Source organism: Bombina bombina, chromosome 2 (genome assembly GCF_027579735.1).
Source record: "Bombina bombina isolate aBomBom1 chromosome 2, aBomBom1.pri, whole genome shotgun sequence".
In the NCBI taxonomy this organism is placed as follows: domain Eukaryota; kingdom Metazoa; phylum Chordata; class Amphibia; order Anura; family Bombinatoridae; genus Bombina; species Bombina bombina.
In genome coordinates this window covers 796,693,622-796,714,659 of record NC_069500.1, presented here as the reverse complement: position 1 = coordinate 796,714,659, position 21,038 = coordinate 796,693,622, and the positions used below count along the sequence as shown (strand labels likewise).

Sequence of the window (21,038 nt, the reverse complement as noted above, 5' to 3'; positions counted from 1 at the left end):
TAAATGGACTTTCTAAAGATATGATTATTTTCATCATATCTTATAATTTACTATAAAAAAAAATATAAAATATGAGGAAAAAATGAAAAAAAATGCACTTTTTCTAACTTTGAGCCCCAAAATTTCTTACACATCTACAACCACCATAAAATACCAATGCTAAACAGTTTCTAATTTGTCTTGAGTTTATAAATACCCAATGTTTACATGTTCTTTGCTTTTTTTGCAAGTTATAGGGCAATAAGTACAAGTAGCACTTTGCTATTTCAAAACCATGTTTTTTCAAAATTGGCGATAGTTACATTGTAACACCAATATCTGTCATGAATCCCTGAATAACCCTTCAAATGTATATATTTTTTAAAAGAAGACAACCTAAGGTATTAAACTTGGGGTATTTTGACTTTTTTCATGCAACCATTTTACCACCAATCTATGCCAAAGTTTGGGGGGGAAAAAAAAATAATTTGATTTTTTTGACAAAATAGCAATTTAAGAATACATTTACTGATAATATTAAGGGTTACTGCCAAATAACACCCTCATATGTCTTCAGCAGCATCTCCTGGGTACAGTGATACCACCCATGTATAGGTGTGTCGGGTTCTCGGGGGGCTAAAAGCTCTTATTTTTAGGGAGCGCATTCCAGTTTTTCAACTTGGAATTTTCACATCGGTCATCATGCACCCATGTCCTATTTGGGACATTTCTGAAGCTGGTCAATGGAATTTACCCCCATCAAACCATATATTTTTGAAAAGTAGACACCCTAGGGTATTTCAAATGCTTGTATTTTAACACTTTCCATGCACTAATTCAACCACCAGTCTTTGTCAAACTTTTGGGTAGTCATTATTTTGTGTTATTTTTCACACACATTGTACTTTAGGCATGGATTCTCAGTTCCTGTTATGTGTTACTACCAAAAAAAACCTCAATATGTGTTTAACAACATCTCCTGATACAGTGATACCACCCATGTATAGGTGTGTCGGGTTCTCTGGGGCTAAAAGGCCTTAATTTTAGGAAGCGCATTCCAGTTTTTCAACTGGAATTTTCACATCGGTCATCATGCACCCATGTCCTTTTTGGGACATTTCTGAAGCTGGTCAATGGAATTTACCACCCCATCAAACCATATATTTTTGAAAAGTAGACACCCTAGGGTATTTCAAATGCTTGTATTTTAACACTTTCCATGCACTAATTCAACCACCAGTCTTTGTCAAACTTTGGGTAGTCATTATTTTGGTGTTATTTTTCAAACACATTGTACTTTAGGCATGGATTCTCAGTTCCTGTTATGTGTTACGACCAAAAAAAACCTCAATATGTGTTCAACAACATCTCCTGAGTACAGTGATACCACCCATGTATAGTGTGTCGGGTTCTCTGGGGGCTAAAAGGCCTTAATTTTAGGAAGCGCATTCCAGTTTTTCAACTTGGAATTTTCACATCGGTCATCATGCACCCATGTCCTATTTGGACATTTCTGAAGCTGGTATATGGAATTTACCCCCATCAAACCATATATTTTTGAAAAGTAGACACCCTAGGGTATTTCAAATGCTTGTATTTTAACACTTTCCATGCACTAATTCAACCACCAGTCTTTGTCAAACTTTTGGGTAGTCATTATTTTGTGTTATTTTTCACACACATTGTACTTTAGGCATGGATTCTCAGTTCCTGTTATGTGTTACTACCAAAAAAAACCTCAATATGTGTTCAACAACATCTCCTGAGTACAGTGATACCACCCATGTATAGGTGTGTCGGGTTCTCTGGGGGCTAAAAGGCCTTAATTTTAGGAAGCGCATTCAGTTTTTCAACTTGGAATTTTCACATCGGTCATCATGCACCCATGTCCTATTGGGACATTTCTGAGCTGGTCAATGGAATTTACCCCCCATCAAACCATATATTTTTGAAAAGTAGACACCCTAGGGTATTTCAAATGCTTGTATTTTAACACTTTCCATGCACTAATTCAACCACCAGTCTTTGTCAAACTTTTGGGTAGTCATTATTTTTGTATTTTTTCAAACACATTGTACTTTAGGCATGGATTCTCAGTTCCTGTTATGTGTTACTACCAAAAAAACCCTCAATATGTGTTCAACAACATCTCCTGAGTACAGTGATACCACCCATGTATAGGTGTGTCGGGTTCTCTGGGGGCTAAAAGGCCTTAATTTTAGAAGCGCATTCCAGTTTTTCAACTTGGAATTTTCACATCGGTCATCATGCACCCATGTCCTATTTGGGACATTTCTGAAGCTGGTCAATGGAATTTACCCCCATCAAACCATATATTTTTGAAAAGTAGACACCCCTAGGGTATTTCAAATGGCTTGTATTTTAAACACTTTCCATGCACTAATGCAACCACCAGTCTTTGTCAAACTTTTGGGTAGTCATTATTTGTGTTATTTTCACACACATTGTACTTTAGGCATGGATTCTCAGTTCCTGTTATGTGTTACTACCAAAAAAAACCCTCAATATGTGTTCAACAACATCTCCTGAGTACAGTGATACCACCCATGTATAGGTGTGTCGGGTTCTCTGGGGGCTAAAAGGCCTTAATTTAGGAAGCGCATTCCAGTTTTTCAACTTGGAATTTTCACATCGGTCATCATGCACCCATGTCCTATTGGGACATTTCTGAAGCTGGTCAATGGAAGTTACCCCCATCAAACCATATATTTTTGAAAAGTAGACACCCTAGGGTATTTCAAATGCTTGTATTTTAACACTTCCATGCACTAATTCAACCACCAGTCTTTGTCAAACTTTTTGGGTAGTCATTATTTTGTGTTATTTTCACACACATTGTACTTTAGGCATGGATTCTCAGTTCCTGTTATGTGTTACTACCAAAAAAAAAACCTCAATATGTGTCAACAACATCTCCTGAGTACAGTGATACCACCCATGTATAGGTGTGTCGGGTTCTCTGGGGGCTAAAAGGGCCTTAATTTTAGGAAGCGCATTCCAGTTTTTCAACTTGGAATTTTCACATCGGTCATCATGCACCCATGTCTATTTGGGACATTTCTGAAGCTGGTCAATGAATTTACCCCATCAAACCATATATTTTTGAAAAGTAAGACACCCTAGGGTATTTCAAATGCTTGTAATTTAAACACTTTCCATGCACTAATTCAACCACCAGTCTTTGTCAAAATTTTGGGTAGTCATTATTTTGTGTTATTTTCACACACATTGTACTTTAGGCATGGATTCCAAGTTCCTGTTATGTGTTACTGCCAAAAAAACACCTCAATATGTGTTCAACAACATCTCCTGAGTACAGTGATACCACCCATGTATAGGTGTGTCGGGTTCTGTGGGGGCTAAAAGGGCCTTAATTTTAGGGAGCGCATTCCAGTTTTTCAACTTGGAATTTTCACATCTGGTCATCATAGCACCCCATGTCCTATTTGGGACATTTTCTGAAGCTGGTCAATGAATTTACCCCCATCAAACCATATATTTTTTGAAAAGTAGACACCCTAGGGTATTTCAAATGCTTGTATTTTAACACTTTCCATGCACTAATTCAACCACCATCTTTGTCAAACTTTTGGGTAGTCATTATTTTTGTGGTATTTTTCACACACATTGTACTTTAGGCATGGATTCCCAGTTCCTGTTATGTGTTTACTCGCCTAAAAACACCTCAATATGTGTTCAACAACATCTCCTGAGTACAGTGATACCACCCATGTTTAGGTGTGTTGGGTTCTCTGGGGGGCTAGAAGCCTTATTTTTAGGAAGCGCATTCCATTTTTTACACTTCCCCTTTTCACATCCCATGCACCCATGTTCTATTTAAGACATTTCTGAAGCCGGCCAATGTAATTTACCCCCATAAAAACCATATATTTTTGAAAAGTAGACATCCTAGGGTATTTCAAATGCAGGTGTTTTAACACTTTCCATACACTAATTCAACCACTAGTCTTTGTCAAACTATTGGGCATTCATTTCTTTGTGTTATTTTTCACATACATTGTACTTTAGACATGGATTCACAGCTCCTGTTATGTGTTACTCACCAAAGAAGACACCAATATGTGGTCACCAACATCTCCTGAGTTCAGTGATACCACCTATGCATAGGTTTGGTGGCTTGTTTGGGCGGTGCAATGCCAAATGTCTGACATGTGTTTGTGATTTTTTTCACATTTAACATATTTTCTTTGCCTGTTGTCTTTTTTGGGGGTCTTTTTAACATACCCCAATTTATTTGTTTTCCATAAATGTGATTATATTTAAAAAGTTGACCCCCCAAGGTATTATACATGGAGTGGTTTGATGACTTTGATGCAACCGTTTTAGCCCAAAAAATTGGAGAAAGTATATGGTGGTAATTTTTTCAATTTTCATATGTTACAGACACATTGCTTTTTTACTATGATTTAGGAGAGACTGTTGTAAGTTATTGCAAAAGAATACTTCAGGTTGTTTTCTGCAAGGCACCCTGAGTACACCTATGCCCCCCATGCATAGGTTTGCCAGGATTTTGGGAAGGTTATGTTACATGATTTAGTTATTAAAAATGAGAGTATTTCTTCTGATAGGCCTATCTTTAGTTTGGGGGCCTATCACATACCCCACTTTTTATTTATTGCATTCAAAGTGTATATTTTTTAAATGTTGACACCCCAAGGTATTGTATATGGTGTGCTTTGATGCCTTTGAAGCAACCGTTTTAGCCCAAAAAATTGGATAAAGTATATGGTGGTAATTTTTCAATTTCATTTTACAGACACATTGCTTTTTGACTATGATTTAGGAGAGATTGTTGTAAGTTATTGCAAAAGAATTACTTCAGGTTGTTTTCTGCAAGGCACCCTGAGTACACCTATGCCCCCCATGCATAGGTTTGCCAGATTTTGGGAAGGTTATGTTACAATTTTATGACTTGTGATTTTAGTTATTAAAAATGAGAGTATTTCTTCTGATAGGCCTATCTTAGTTTGGGGGCCTATCGCATACCCCACTTTTTTTATTGCATTCAAGTGTATATTTTTTAAATGTTGACACCTCCAAGGTAATTGTATATGGTGTGCTTTGATGCCTTTGAAGGCAACCGTTTTAGCCCAAAAAATTGGAGAAAGTATATGGTGGTAATTTTTCAATTTTCATTTTTACAGACACATTGCTTTTTGACTATGATTTAGGAGAGATTGTTGTAAGTTATTGCAAAAGAATACTTCAGGTTGTTTTCTGCAAGGCACCCTGAGTACACCTATGCCCCCCATGCATAGGTTTGCCAGGATTTTGGGAAGGTTATGTTACAATTTTATGACTTGTGATTTTAGTTATTAAAAATGAGAGTATTTCTTCTGATAGGCCTATCTTTAGTTTGGGGCCTATCGCATACCCCACTTTTATTTATTGCATTCAAAGTGTATATTTTTTAAATGTTGACAGACCCCAAGGTATTGTATATGGTGTGGCTTTGATGCCTTTGAAGCAACCGTTTTAGCCCAAAAAATTGGAGAAAGTGTATGGTGGTAATTTTTCAATTTTCATTTTTACAGACACATTGCTTTTTGACTATAATTTTAGGAGAGACTGTTGTAAGTTATTACAAAAACATACTTCAGGTTGTTTTCTGCAAGGCACCCTGAGAACACCTATGTCCCCCATGCATAGGTTTGACAGGGGTTTTGGTTAAAAAAAAACAGGCCCAATTTTAGAAAAAAATAGAGTAGTGAAATGTAAAAATCTGGCACAGTAAAAGTAAAAAAAAAAAAAAAAATCTAACTGTAAACATAACCAAAAAAATATATATATATATGTAACAGCAAATGTATTTATTTTTTAAAAAATTGACCATTGTATGGGTACCGCTTGAAGCAGTCCCCAATGCAGAGTGCAGGCTGTCCAGGGCAATCAGGACAGTAATATATGGTGTCCCTTCTCTTCCCCCTCTGGTACAGACTCTGCATTTTTTTGTGGTTTCTGCTTTGTGGCAGTAGGGGGGATTTTAAAAATAAAATGGGTAGCCCCAACTCTGCTCTCTCCCATCACCGCCCGGGGAGGCAGGTGCATCATGGTACAAAATCCCCGTAATAATCTGGAGCTGAAACTGTAAAAAAGTCTTTTTAACTCTGGGTTTTGCTTTTTGAACAACAAAAAAGCGTTGTGGGTTGCAATCTGCATTAGGTAACATTGCAACCTTTTTGTACCAGGGCCCTTGTCTTCCGCATAATTAGGTAGGGCTGCAGCAGCTGATCAGCCAGATCAACCCCACCCATATGCCGGTTATAAGACTTGATGCACACTGGCTTCCTTATGATCTCAGCTCTGCACGTACAGAAACCGCCACCGTCCTCTCTGTGTGGATGGTGGTAAGAAGGTATACATCCTTCTTGTCTCTGTACTTCAGTGCCAACAGCTCCTCTTGGGCGCAGAGCTTAGGTCTCCCCCCTTCGTAGCCGGGTGCGTACAAGCTGTCCTGGGAAACCTGCGCGTTCTTTTTAATTGTACCGCAAGCTACTGTATCAAAGCAATACAGTAGCTTGAACAAAAGGACACTTGTATAAAAATTGTCTAAGTACAAGTGATACCCTTTGTTCATTAGGGGTAATATCAGGTCCCAGACAATCTTGCCAGTGGTTCCCATATGTTCTGGGCAACCTGGAGGGTCAAGGTGGCTATCCTTTCCCTCATACACCCCGGAAGGCCTGAGTATACCCAGTCTCGCTGTCACAGAGCTTATACACCTTTACCCCATATCTGGAGCGTTTGGGAAGGAATATACTGCTTGAATCCCAGCCTTCCCTTATACTTCATTAGGGATTCATCAACGCATATATTCCTTCCAGGTGTATAAGCCCTCTGCAAACCTGGCAGAAAAGTGGGTTATCAGGGGGCGGGATTTTATACAGCCTGTCAAATTGGGGATGCTCCCTAGGGGGGCACAGGCTGTTGTCGCTGAAGTGCATGAAATGCAGAATCATTTCATACCTCTTCCTCGACATAGTCTGGGAGAAAATGGGGGTAGAGCAGATGGGGCTAGTACTCCAGTAGGAGCGAATGGAGGGTTTCTTTATGATGCCCGTCAGCATAGTCAATGCCCAGAATTTTTTGAATTCTGGCACATTGATGGGGGCCCATTGCTGCTTGCCAAATATGTTCCAGGCTTTGCAGCACGGAACTGATGGGCATATAAATTAGTTTGGGCGACAATGTTCCCCAATATATCATCGCCCAGAAACACTTCCAGAAACTGCTGGGGGCTAAAACCTGCCACATCTATATTTTTTGCCAGCATTTGCTGTGAAGGGTGGGATTTCTGGCCTCTGGAGATGAGGCGTTACCCACTCTTCAGCAGCAATGGCAGCAACCCGCCTCCTTCTGGCAGGGGGGCTAGCAGGGGGGCTGGCAGGGGGGCTGGCAGGGGGGCTAGCAGCCACAGATACATCACTATCAGTTGAGACTGCATCTAGTGATGTATCTGAGCACATGGCAGGGTCAAAATTGGGGTCTGAGTCAGAAATAGAGCATCTGACTCTGACGCAAGGATGGCATATGCCTCCTCAGCACTATATCTTTTCTGTGACATTTTTGTATCTGTCACAGAAAACAATTACTAAAAAAAAATTAAATTAACTAAATTAATTAACTAAATTAACTAGCAAAAATGTACAGCTATGCTACTGCCAGTGATTTATAGCGATCACTGGCAAGCTAGAGGTTAATGGCTCTGAAAATTAAATTAAATTAACTAAATGTTTCTGAAAAGAGCCTTTGGGTTTTTAAAAAATTACAACAACAAAATTTAACCCCTAAAAAAATGCACAGACAGCAAAAAAAGTACAGCTATGCAACTGCCAGTGATTTATAGCGATCACTGGCAAGCTAGGGTTAATGGCTCTGAAAATTAAATTAAATTAACTAAATTAATTAACTAAATTAACTAGCAAAAAAAGTACAGCTATGCTACTGCCAGTGATTTATAGCGATCACTGGCAAGCTAGGGGTTAATGGCTCTGAAAATTAAATTAAATTAACTAAATGTTTCTGAAAAGAGCCTTTGGGTTTTTAAAAAATTACAACAACAAAATTAACCCCTAAAAAAATGCACAGACAGCAAAAAAGTACAGCTATGCAACTGCCAGTGATTTATAGCGATCACTGGCAAGCTAGGGGTTAATGGCTCTGAAAATTAAATTAACTAAATGTTTCTGAAAAGAGCCTTTGGGTTTTTAAAAAATTACAACAACAAAATTAACCCCTAAAAAAAATGCACAGACAGCAAAAAAGTACAGCTATGCAACTGCCAGTGATTTATAGCGATCACTGGCAAGCTAGGGGTTAATGGCTCTGAAAATTAAATTAAATTAACTAAATGTTTCTGAAAAGAGCCTTTGGGTTTTTAAAAAAATTACAACAACAAAATTAACCCCTAAAAAAATGCACAGACAGCAAAATGCAGCAAAAAAAAAAGTGCACCTATGCTACTGCCAGTGATATATAGTGATCACTGGCAAGCTAGGGGTTAATGGCTCTGAAAATTAAATTAAATTAACTAAATGTTTCTGAAAAGGAGCCTTTGGGTTTTTAAAAAATTATAACAACAAAATTAACCCCTAAAAAAATGCACAGACAGCAAAATGCAGCAAAAAACAAGTGCACCTATGTTACTGCCAGTGATATATAGTGATCACTGGCAAGCTAGGGGTTAATGGCTCTGAAAAGAGCCTTTGGTTCTATATTTTTTAACAAATAAAAGAAATAAATCTCTCTCTCTGCTAAATACAGGTCTCTCTCTCTCTCCAACAAAATGGCAAGTGAGGAGAGGGAGGGAGATCCACACTGATCATAGTCAATATTTACAAATATTGACATGATCAGACAAATGGGGTATTTTATTTTATTATTTTTTTTAGGGTGGGAGGCTCAGATTGGGTGACCCTAGCTTGCCCCTATGATGAGGCAGGCTAGGGACACCCCCAGAGGCCCCATGATGCACTGGGCATCGCCATCCTTGGATGCCCTAGTGAAGGGGGAGGGGGGGGGGCTATTTAGGGCTTTTTTTTTAATATACGTTTTTTTTTTTTTTTTATTATTACTTTTATTTTATAACTAACTAAGTGCCTCGACCCACCGAGGCACTTAGCACACAATCAGAGCATCGGAAGCGTGTCCGATCGCTTCCGATGCTCTGAAACACTGCCGGGCTCCACGTGGAGCGAAACCGGAAGTGATCACTCGTGGGGGAGTGATCAATCCGGTCCCGGCACTCGGGAACAGTATTGCAGGATGCCTAGACCTCAAGGCAAGCCTGCAATACTGTTAGAGCAGCTGGAAGCGATTCCGATCGCTTCCAGTGCTCTGTTAAACCGACGACGTATGCCATACGTCCTCGGTCGTTAAGTGCTTTTTTTTTGAGGACGTATGGCATACGTCGTCGGTCGTTAAGGGGTTAAGGGACGTCATCCAAGATGGCGTCCCTCGAATTCCGATTGGCTGATAGGATTCTATCAGCCAATCGGAATTAAGGTAGGAAAATTCTGATTGGCTGATGGAATCAGCCAATCAGATTCAAGTTCAATCCGATTGGCTGTTCCGATCAGCCAATAGAATGCAAGCTCAATCTGATTGGCTGATCCGATCAGCCAATCGGATTTAACTTGAATCTGATTGGCTGATTCCATCAGCCAATCAGAATTTTTCCTACCTTAATTCCGATTGGCTGATAGAATCCTATCAGCCAATCGGAATTCGAGGGACGCCATCTTGGATGAAGTCCCTTAAAGGAACCGTCATTCGTCGGGAAGTCGTCCGTGAAGATGGATGTTCCGCGTCGGCGGGATGACCATGGATCTGGGAGAATGAAGATTGAAGATGCCGCTTGATAGAAGACTTCAGCCCGATCATGGACATCTTCAGCCCCCCGCTTGGGCTTGGATCAAGACATCGGAGGCTCTTCTGGATCGATCGGTGAACCCGGCGTGGTGAAGACAAGGTAGGGAGATCTTCAGGGGCTTAGTGTTAGGTTTATTTAAGGGGGGTTTGGGTTAGATTAGGGGTATGTGGGTGGTAGTTTGTAATGTTGGGGGGGGGGTATTGTATGTTTTTTTTTTACAGGCAAAAGAGCTGAATTCTTTGGGGCATGCCCCGCAAAGGGCCCTTTTCAGGGCTGGTAAGGTAAAAGAGCTTTTCTATTTTAAGTTTAGAATAGGGTAGGGCATTTTTTTTATTTTGGGGGTCTTTGTTATTTTATTAGGGGGCTTAGAGTAGGTGTAATTAGTTTAAAATTGTTGTAATATTTTTCTAATATTTGTAAATATTTTTTTATTTTTTGTAACTTAGTTCTTTTTTATTTTTTGTACTTTAGTTAGTTTATTTCATTGTATTTATTTGTAGGTATTGTATTTAATTAATTTATTGATAGTGTAGTGTTAGGTTTAAATGTAACTTAGGTTAGGATTTATTTTACAGATAATTTTGTAATTATTTTAACTAGGTAACTATTAAATAGTTCTTAACTATTTAATAGCTATTGTACCTGGTTAAAATAAATACAAAGTTGCCTGTAAAATAAATATTAATCCTAAAATAGCTACAATATAATTATAATTTATATTGTAGATATATTAGGGTTTATTTTACAGGTAAGTATTTAGCTTTAAATAGGAATAATGTATTTAATAAGAGTTAATTTATTTTGTTAGATTTAAATTATATTTAATTTACGGGGGTGTTAGGGTTAGACTTAGCTTTAGGGGTTAATACATTTATTAGAGTATAGAAAAGAAAAAAGCAGAGGAGCGCCGACTCAAATGTAGGGATAAAACAATTTATTAGAACAAAAAATGCGGTTCAATAACACTCACAAGATAAGAGGGGTATAATGCATATCTGGGCCGTCTGCCATGAAAAATCCCCCTGCGGTCAGTACACAGTTACTCCGATGTTAGGAGGTACAAATTCCGGCTGTTAGAATCTCCCGCTTAGTATTCGGTCCTTACCACACCGCTCTGCAGTCGCGGGTGGTGACGTAAAATTCAGCGTGCAGTATTAGTGGTTGAAGGTAGATCAATACACTACGGATCCCTTGTAGGGACAAACGAAGTTGCGAGCCTGGATCTTTCTTCTACGCGTTTCGTCCTGATCGACAGGACTTTGTCAAGAATACTTGAACGGCTCTGCTGGCACCTTAATATACCAGCTTTTAACCAATGCGGTTCAGGCTCTGGATTAGTGTGACTTAAACAGGTCAAGTATATTCACTAACTTATTAGCGATTATTGTTACAGAGCTATATGCCTTGCAAATTTGTGATCTGATAATATACATGATGCTAAAAAATATAAATATAACAGTGCATATAGATGAATATAGACTTAAAAGGCGAACTAATTGGATATAAAACTAATATATAAATGTCACAAAATACCAGCGATTGTATACATAACCAGTATTAGATTTGCTATATATACTGCATGAAGTATTAGTATAAAATCATTATATAATATACAAATACATACCTATGGTTCAAATATTAGATCATAGTTTCTCATAAAAACAAGTTTCATAGGAATTTCTATATATTCACTGTAAAATAGAATTGTAGAAAAAATAAACTATAACACTTCAATAAAAGCTGTGTATCATATTACTAAAACAGATATATATAGAGCCATTAAAACTGGATATTACATATAAAGAGAACCAAGATAAAAATTACTTCTTAAAAAATAAATAAATTATTTCATAAAAACGCTTGTATATCTAGTTCAATGTTTAACCCCTTAGGTTCTAAGCAGTCTAGAGTTTTAATCCAATAGGTTTCCCTTTGTCTTAATTTCAACAGTCTATTAGTGTCCCATTTGTCGGGTGCTACCCATTCAATGATTTTTATACTAAGATCTTTTGGATTTTGATTATGACAAACTTTAAAATGATGTGAAACACTATGATTGTCGAAACCTGACTCAATATTTTTAACATGCTCTCTGAGTCTGTATTTGATTTTTCTTTTCGTCCTACCTATATAGATTTTTCCACATTTACAGCTCAACTGATATACAACATAAGTGGTATGGCAAGTGCATCTGAATTTGCACTTGTATGTCCGTTTGCCATTGTAATTGTTAAATGTAGTATGGTTACTATCAATCAAAGGGCACATAATGCATTCAGAGACCTTGCATGGATACAGGCCTACCTTACTACCACACCAACTAGTAAGAGTACCATTTACTGTTTTTTGTCGAAGTTTGGTGGGGTGCTATGTAGTTTTTAAGATCCTTATTTTTCCTAAATATGACCTCAGGCTTATCACTAAGTGCCTTCTGTAATACTGGGTCCAGTTTTAACACATTCCAGTGTTTATTGATAATCTTTTTAATGTGGTGATGTTGATTGTTGTATCTTGTAATAAATTTAACAGATCCCTCTTGGAGATTATTTCTATTGTTCTTCTTTTATTCACATGCTGGTTAGTGAGAAGAGCTTCTCTATCTATATTTAGGGCTCTAATTCTGGCGGTATTAAGAAGTTCTCTATTGTAACCTTTCTCTAAGAATTTATCTGTTAGAACATCAGCTTCTTTGTTATAGTCCTCTATATGTGTACAGTTGCGTCTGATTCTCTGATATTGCCCTATTGGAATGTTGTTTTTCCACTGTTTGTAGTGGCCACTTTTGGCATTTAATAAACCGTTTCTGTCAGTAGGTTTATGATAATTTTTTTACACATACTTTATTGGTATGGTTATCACAGTATATCACTAGATCTAAAAAAGATATGGATTCGGGTGAGCATTCATATGTAAATTTTAAATTTAAAAGATTACCATTAATATGTGAAATAAAATCATCTATTTGATCCCTAGGGCCCTGCCATATAATTAAAATATCATCTATATACCTGAAGTATTTAAAAATGTTATTAAAAAATGGATTATTGTTCCATATATATCTGTCTTCGAACTGGGACATGTAAATGTTAGCATACGATGGGGCAAAAGTGGTCCCCATCGCCGTACCCTGTATTTGATGGTAGAAGCAACCCTCAAATAAGAAGTAGTTATGTGTTAAGACAAATTGTACAGCATCCACTATAAATTTACGTTGTACCTCAGGGAGATGACTATTACATAATGTATCGCTAATTGCCATGGTACCTTGTGAATGGGGGATGCTAGTGTAAAGAGCAGCAGCATCGCAGGTAATCCAGATATAGTCTTCCTGCCAGTCTAAACCCTCCATTTTATTAATAACATCAATGGTGTCTCTGAGATAGGCTCTTGAGGATATAACAATAGGTTGTAGGTAAGAGTCCACATATTTGGATAAATTATCACATAGAGAGCCTATCCCAGAGACAATGGGTCTACCAGGAGGGTTAAGAGGATCCTTGTGGATCTTGGGTAAGTGATAAAAACATGAGATTTTTGGGGCCACTTCATATAAAAATTGATATTCTTCTGTATTTAAAACGTTCAAGGCCTTAGCTTCATTTAAAAGTATAAATAATTCTGTTTTGAATTTCTCAGTAGGATTAAAGGTTAGAAGAGAATACGTGTCCCTATCGGATAATAGGCGTTGTGCTTCTGCTATATAATCTATCCGATTCTGCACTACTATGCCACCGCCCTTATCGGCAGCTCTAAATATGATATCATAATTTGCACTCAGTGTTTTTAGGGCTATTCTTTCTTCTTTGGAAAGATTATCATTTTCTAATTTCTTTCTATTTACAGTTTTATGAGAAAGATCCTCAATATCCTGGCATACTAGTCTATTAAATATTTTGATGTATTCTGTTTGGCTGTGAATGGGATAAAAAACAGATTGACGTTTCAAAGGACAATGTTTCACAGTGAAGTCGTCCATGTCCTCATATACTGATAAATCTGATAAATTAGGATCTATTCCAATCGGACTGTCATCTAAACTGGCCCCTAAATTTTCTAAGATGAGGAGATCATCAGTATTAACATTATTTAAATGTTCATGTGTACTGATGTATTTGGAAAAGTGTCTTTTTAGTGTGACTTTTCTCACAAATTTTTGAACGTCTATATATAGATCAAAATAGTTAGGTCGTATTATTTGGAGAAAAATTTAAACCCTTAGTTAATAGTTTTAATTCACTAGTGGAGAACTCTTTATTAGAAAGGTTAAAAATCATCTTGCTATTAGCTTCTAATATCCTCTCTCTTTGTTTCTTTTGCCTAGATTTGAATCCTCCCCGATTCCCTCTTGATCTAATTCGTCTATGGTTCTTTTGGGGTTTCTCTGGTTTAGAGTTTTGTTTAGAATATTCTCCCTCCCTGAGTAGTGCCCTTCTAAGTGGTGATTGGACTGTGTCTGTTGTTTGTATTGCTGTTGTCCCTGTTTGTGCCCCCCCCCTTGTAGTCTCCAGGGGGGTATCTCTAAAAAATGACGATTTTCTTGGACTTGATTATCAGTTCGATAATTAGCTCTAGGTGTATATGTAGACCTATTATTAGAGTCCTTTTTATTGTGATTCATAGTTTTGGGTTTAGCTCCTTCATATTGCCACCTGGGTGATTGTGGTTGTGTATCAAGGCCAAAAAATCTATTTTGTGTGGGGACATCATGCCATACATTTTCATCTCTATATTGATAATGAGTCCCTACTCTTGAATTGGGGTAATCGTGACTTCTATTGTAATTTCCATTTTGTTTATTTTTCATTTGAAAATTCGGTTTATTCCAATCTCTTCTCGGTGTTTGATAAACACGAGTATTGGTTATATGTGGACCTGTAGAGGTTCTATAGTTGTTATTACTATTACTATTGGATCTTTCAGGAAGTGGTTCCCTATTAGAACTAGACAGGGACTCCGGTTGTATGGCTCTATTTGACTCATCCTGACCCCTATTTCTGTGTGATGCATTTTTTCTATATGAGTACACCTGGTCTGTTTTGAAATCCTCCAAATCTCTTTGCAATTTTTTGGTTTTATTAATTTGTAATTCACTAGAAAAAGAATCTACCCTTTGTTGGATGTTTTTATTAAGCTCCTTCCATTTCTGGATGTGTTCAAAGGGTTGTATCTTTGTCACTAGGGTATCAATCTCTAATTTTAAAGATTTTAATTTATATTCTCTATATTTGATAAGTAATTTGATGAGTGCCTTAGAGCATGTGTGCAAGATCTGTTCCCACTCAAGTTGGAATTCAACTTCATCTAGATTGAAAGCTGGAAATTTGAAAATCCTAAGTCCCCTAGGAATGATATCATGGAGGATGTAGTTATCTAGGAGTATTAGATCCTGCCACTCCTTTGCATCTTTCATTAAAAGTTTTTCTAGATCTCTGAATAATACTATAGGATCTATTAGGGAGTCTTTGACTATACTGTTATTATCCAATAAGTTAGATGACCTTTGTCTATTGTTACGCCAGTTATTATCCCCAAATTGGGTATGAGCCTCAGAAAAAACCTGGACAGGATTGGTTTCAATACTAATTCCTGATTCAGTGTTATCCATTATATAGTATAGTAAAATGTAAAACAATAATAAAATATGATGAAAATAGTTTGAATACTATAAATATTATAAATAACAGTGAAAGTTATAAGCTGCTCTACCTGGAACTAAAAAACTACAAAGAAACAGGTGTATATATGAAAATATACGGTAAAGCGCTATATACTCGTTCCAAATAGTATGATGTTACAAAAACACCCAGTATGAGATTAGTAAACATAAAGGTAAACATCAGGGTACACTGGTGACTGGATTTATCATATAGCCAGTACACAGGTACTCACATAAGTCCAGAGTCAAAGTTACTGGTGTTTAAGTCCAAGAGATATCTCCCAAATCACAGAGAGAAATAAAAAGATGTGTGTGTGGTCTCGCTGCTCCTCCAAACAGGACTTCCGAATTTCCCAAGAAACTGTATAGAAAAGAAAAAAGCAGAGGAGCGCCGACTCAAATGTAGGGATAAAACAATTTATTAGAACAAAAAATGCGGTTCAATAACACTCACAAGATAAGAGGGGTATAATGCATATCTGGGCCGTCTGCCATGAAAAATCCCCCTGCGGTCAGTACACAGTTACTCCGATGTTAGGAGGTACAAATTCCGGCTGTTAGAATCTCCCGCTTAGTATTCGGTCCTTACCACACCGCTCTGCAGTCGCGGGTGGTGACGTAAAATTCAGCGTGCAGTATTAGTGGTTGAAGGTAGATCAATACACTACGGATCCCTTGTAGGGACAAACGAAGTTGCGAGCCTGGATCTTTCTTCTACGCGTTTCGTCCTGATCGACAGGACTTTGTCAAGAATACTTGAACGGCTCTGCTGGCACCTTAATATACCAGCTTTTAACCAATGCGGTTCAGGCTCTGGATTAGTGTGACTTAAACAGGTCAAGTATATTCACTAACTTATTAGCGATTATTGTTACAGAGCTATATGCCTTGCAAATTTGTGATCTGATAATATACATGATGCTAAAAAATATAAATATAACAGTGCATATAGATGAATATAGACTTAAAAGGCGAACTAATTGGATATAAAACTAAATATATAAATGTCACAAAATACCAGCGATTGTATACATAACCAGTATTAGATTTGCTATATATACTGCATGAAGTATTAGTATAAAATCATTATATAATATACAAATACATACCTATGGTTCAAATATTAGATCATAGTTTCTCATAAAAACAAGTTTCATAGGAATTTCTATATATTCACTGTAAAATAGAATTGTAGAAAAAATAAACTATAACACTTCAATAAAAGCTGTGTATCATATTACTAAAACAGATATATATAGAGCCATTAAAACTGGATATACATATAAAGAGAACCAAGATAAAAATTACTTCTTAAAAAATAAATAAATTATTTCATAAAAACGCTTGTATATCTAGTTCAATGTTTAACCCCTTAGGTTCTAAGCAGTCTAGAGTTTTAATCCAATAGGTTTCCCTTTGTCTTAATTTCAACAGTCTATTAGTGTCCCATTTGTCGGGTGCTACCCATTCAATGATTTTTATACTAAGATCTTTTGGATTTTGATTATGACAAACTTTAAAATGATGTGAAACACTATGATTGTCGAAACCTGACTCAATATTTTTAACATGCTCTCTGAGTCTGTATTTGATTTTTCTTTTCGTCCTACCTATATAGATTTTTCCACATTTACAGCTCAACTGATATACAACATAAGTGGTATGGCAAGTGCATCTGAATTTGCACTTGTATGTCCGTTTGCCATTGTAATTGTTAAATGTAGTATGGTTACTATCAATCAAAGGGCACATAATGCATTCAGAGACCTTGCATGGATACAGGCCTACCTTACTACCACACCAACTAGTAAGAGTACCATTTACTGTTTTTTGTCGGAGTTTGGTGGGTGCTATGTAGTTTTTAAGATCCTTATTTTTCCTAAATATGACCTCAGGCTTATCACTAAGTGCCTTCTGTAATACTGGGTCCAGTTTTAACACATTCCAGTGTTTATTGATAATCTTTTTAATGTGGTGATGTTGATTGTTGTATCTTGTAATAAATTTAACAGATCCCTCTTGGAGATTATTTCTATTGTTCTTCTTTTTATTCACATGCTGGTTAGTGAGAAGAGCTTCTCTATCTATATTTAGGGCTCTAATTCTGGCGGTATTAAGAAGTTCTCTATTGTAACCTTTCTCTAAGAATTTATCTGTTAGAACATCAGCTTCTTTGTTATAGTCCTCTATATGTGTACAGTTGCGTCTGATTCTCTGATATTGCCCTATTGGAATGTTGTTTTTCCACTGTTTGTAGTGGCCACTTTTGGCATTTAATAAACCGTTTCTGTCAGTAGGTTTATGATAATTTTTTACACATACTTTATTGGTATGGTTATCACAGTATATCACTAGATCTAAAAAAGATATGGATTCGGGTGAGCATTCATATGTAAATTTTAAATTTAAAAGATTACCATTAATATGTGAAATAAAATCATCTATTTGATCCCTAGGGCCCTGCCATATAATTAAAATATCATCTATATACCTGAAGTATTTAAAAATGTTATTAAAAAATGGATTATTGTTCCATATATATCTGTCTTCGAACTGGGACATGTAAATGTTAGCATACGATGGGGCAAAAGTGGTCCCCATCGCCGTACCCTGTATTTGATGGTAGAAGCAACCCTCAAATAAGAAGTAGTTATGTGTTAAGACAAATTGTACAGCATCCACTATAAATTTACGTTGTACCTCAGGGAGATGACTATTACATAATGTATCGCTAATTGCCATGGTACCTTGTGAATGGGGGATGCTAGTGTAAAGAGCAGCAGCATCGCAGGTAATCCAGATATAGTCTTCCTGCCAGTCTAAACCCTCCATTTTATTAATAACATCAATGGTGTCTCTGAGATAGGCTCTTGAGGATATAACAATAGGTTGTAGGTAAGAGTCCACATATTTGGATAAATTATCACATAGAGAGCCTATCCCAGAGACAATGGGTCTACCAGGAGGGTTAAGAGGATCCTTGTGGATCTTGGGTAAGTGATAAAAACATGAGATTTTTGGGGCCACTTCATATAAAAATTGATATTCTTCTGTATTTAAAACGTTCAAGGCCTTAGCTTCATTTAAAAGTATAAATAATTCTGTTTTGAATTTCTCAGTAGGATTAAAGGTTAGAAGAGAATACGTGTCCCTATCGGATAATAGGCGTTGTGCTTCTGCTATATAATCTATCCGATTCTGCACTACTATGCCACCGCCCTTATCGGCAGCTCTAAATATGATATCATAATTTGCACTCAGTGTTTTTAGGGCTATTCTTTCTTCTTTGGAAAGATTATCATTTTCTAATTTCTTTCTATTTACAGTTTTATGAGAAAGATCCTCAATATCCTGGCATACTAGTCTATTAAATATTTTGATGTATTCTGTTTGGCTGTGAATGGGATAAAAAACAGATTGACGTTTCAAAGGACAATGTTTCACAGTGAAGTCGTCCATGTCCTCATATACTGATAAATCTGATAAATTAGGATCTATTCCAATCGGACTGTCATCTAAACTGGCCCCTAAATTTTCTAAGATGAGGAGATCATCAGTATTAACATTATTTAAATGTTCATGTGTACTGATGTATTTGGAAAAGTGTCTTTTTAGTGTGACTTTTCTCACAAATTTTTGAACGTCTATATATAGATCAAAATAGTTAGGTGTATTATTTGGAGAAAAATTTAAACCCTTAGTTAATAGTTTTAATTCACTAGTGGAGAACTCTTTATTAGAAAGGTTAAAAATCATCTTGCTATTAGCTTCTAATATCCTCTCTCTTTGTTTCTTTTGCCTAGATTTGAATCCTCCCCGATTCCCTCTTGATCTAATTCGTCTATGGTTCTTTTGGGGTTTCTCTGGTTTAGAGTTTTGTTTAGAATATTCTCCCTCCCTGAGTAGTGCCCTTCTAAGTGGTGATTGGACTGTGTCTGTTGTTTGTATTGCTGTTGTCCCTGTTTGTGCCCCCCCCCTTGTAGTCTCCAGGGGGGTATCTCTAAAAAATGACGATTTTCTTGGACTTGATTATCAGTTCGATAATTAGCTCTAGGTGTATATGTAGACCTATTATTAGAGTCCTTTTTATTGTGATTCATAGTTTTGGGTTTAGCTCCTTCATATTGCCACCTGGGTGATTGTGGTTGTGTATCAAGGCCAAAAAATCTATTTTGTGTGGGGACATCATGCCATACATTTTCATCTCTATATTGATAATGAGTCCCTACTCTTGAATTGGGGTAATCGTGACTTCTATTGTAATTTCCATTTTGTTTATTTTTCATTTGAAAATTCGGTTTATTCCAATCTCTTCTCGGTGTTTGATAAACACGAGTATTGGTTATATGTGGACCTGTAGAGGTTCTATAGTTGTTATTACTATTACTATTGGATCTTTCAGGAAGTGGTTCCCTATTAGAACTAGACAGGGACTCCGGTTGTATGGCTCTATTTGACTCATCCTGACCCCTATTTCTGTGTGATGCATTTTTTCTATATGAGTACACCTGGTCTGTTTTGAAATCCTCCAAATCTCTTTGCAATTTTTTGGTTTTATTAATTTGTAATTCACTAGAAAAAGAATCTACCCTTTGTTGGATGTTTTTATTAAGCTCCTTCCATTTCTGGATGTGTTCAAAGGGTTGTATCTTTGTCACTAGGGTATCAATCTCTAATTTTAAAGATTTTAATTTATATTCTCTATATTTGATAAGTAATTTGATGAGTGCCTTAGAGCATGTGTGCAAGATCTGTTCCCACTCAAGTTGGAATTCAACTTCATCTAGATTGAAAGCTGGAAATTTGAAAATCCTAAGTCCCCTAGGAATGATATCATGGAGGATGTAGTTATCTAGGAGTATTAGATCCTGCCACTCCTTTGCATCTTTCATTAAAAGTTTTTCTAGATCTCTGAATAATACTATAGGATCTATTAGGGAGTCTTTGACTATACTGTTATTATCCAATAAGTTAGATGACCTTTGTCTATTGTTACGCCAGTTATTATCCCCAAATTGGGTATGAGCCTCAGAAAAAACCTGGACAGGATTGGTTTCAATACTAATTCCTGATTCAGTGTTATCCATTATATAGTATAGTAAAATGTAAAACAATAATAAAATATGATGAAAATAGTTGAATACTATAAATATTATAAATAACAGTGAAAGTTATAAGCTGCTCTACCTGGAACTAAAAAACTACAAAGAAACAGGTGTATATATGAAAATATACGGTAAAGCGCTATATACTCGTTCCAAATAGTATGATGTTACAAAACACCCAGTATGAGATTAGTAAACATAAAGGTAAACATCAGGGTACACTGGTGACTGGATTTATCATATAGCCAGTACACAGGTACTCACATAAGTCCAGAGTCAAAGTTACTGGTGTTTAAGTCCAAGAGATATCTCCCAAATCACAGAGAGAAATAAAAAGATGTGTGTGTGGTCTCGCTGCTCCTCCAAACAGGACTTCCGAATTTCC

The 21,038-nt window shown here is 36.7% G+C and overlaps 1 protein-coding gene across 1 annotated transcript in view; it reads right to left on the bottom strand.

Moving 5' to 3' along the window:
• LOC128647276 (olfactory receptor 11A1-like) overlaps positions 1-20,635 on the bottom strand; it is a 41,244-nt gene extending 20,609 nt beyond the window's left edge. The window contains exon 1 of the mRNA XM_053700068.1: positions 20,138-20,635. Coding sequence (XP_053556043.1) covers positions 20,138-20,635 — 498 coding nt within the window. The remainder of the gene's footprint in view (positions 1-20,137) is intronic.
• Positions 20,636-21,038: the final 403 nt, after the last annotated feature.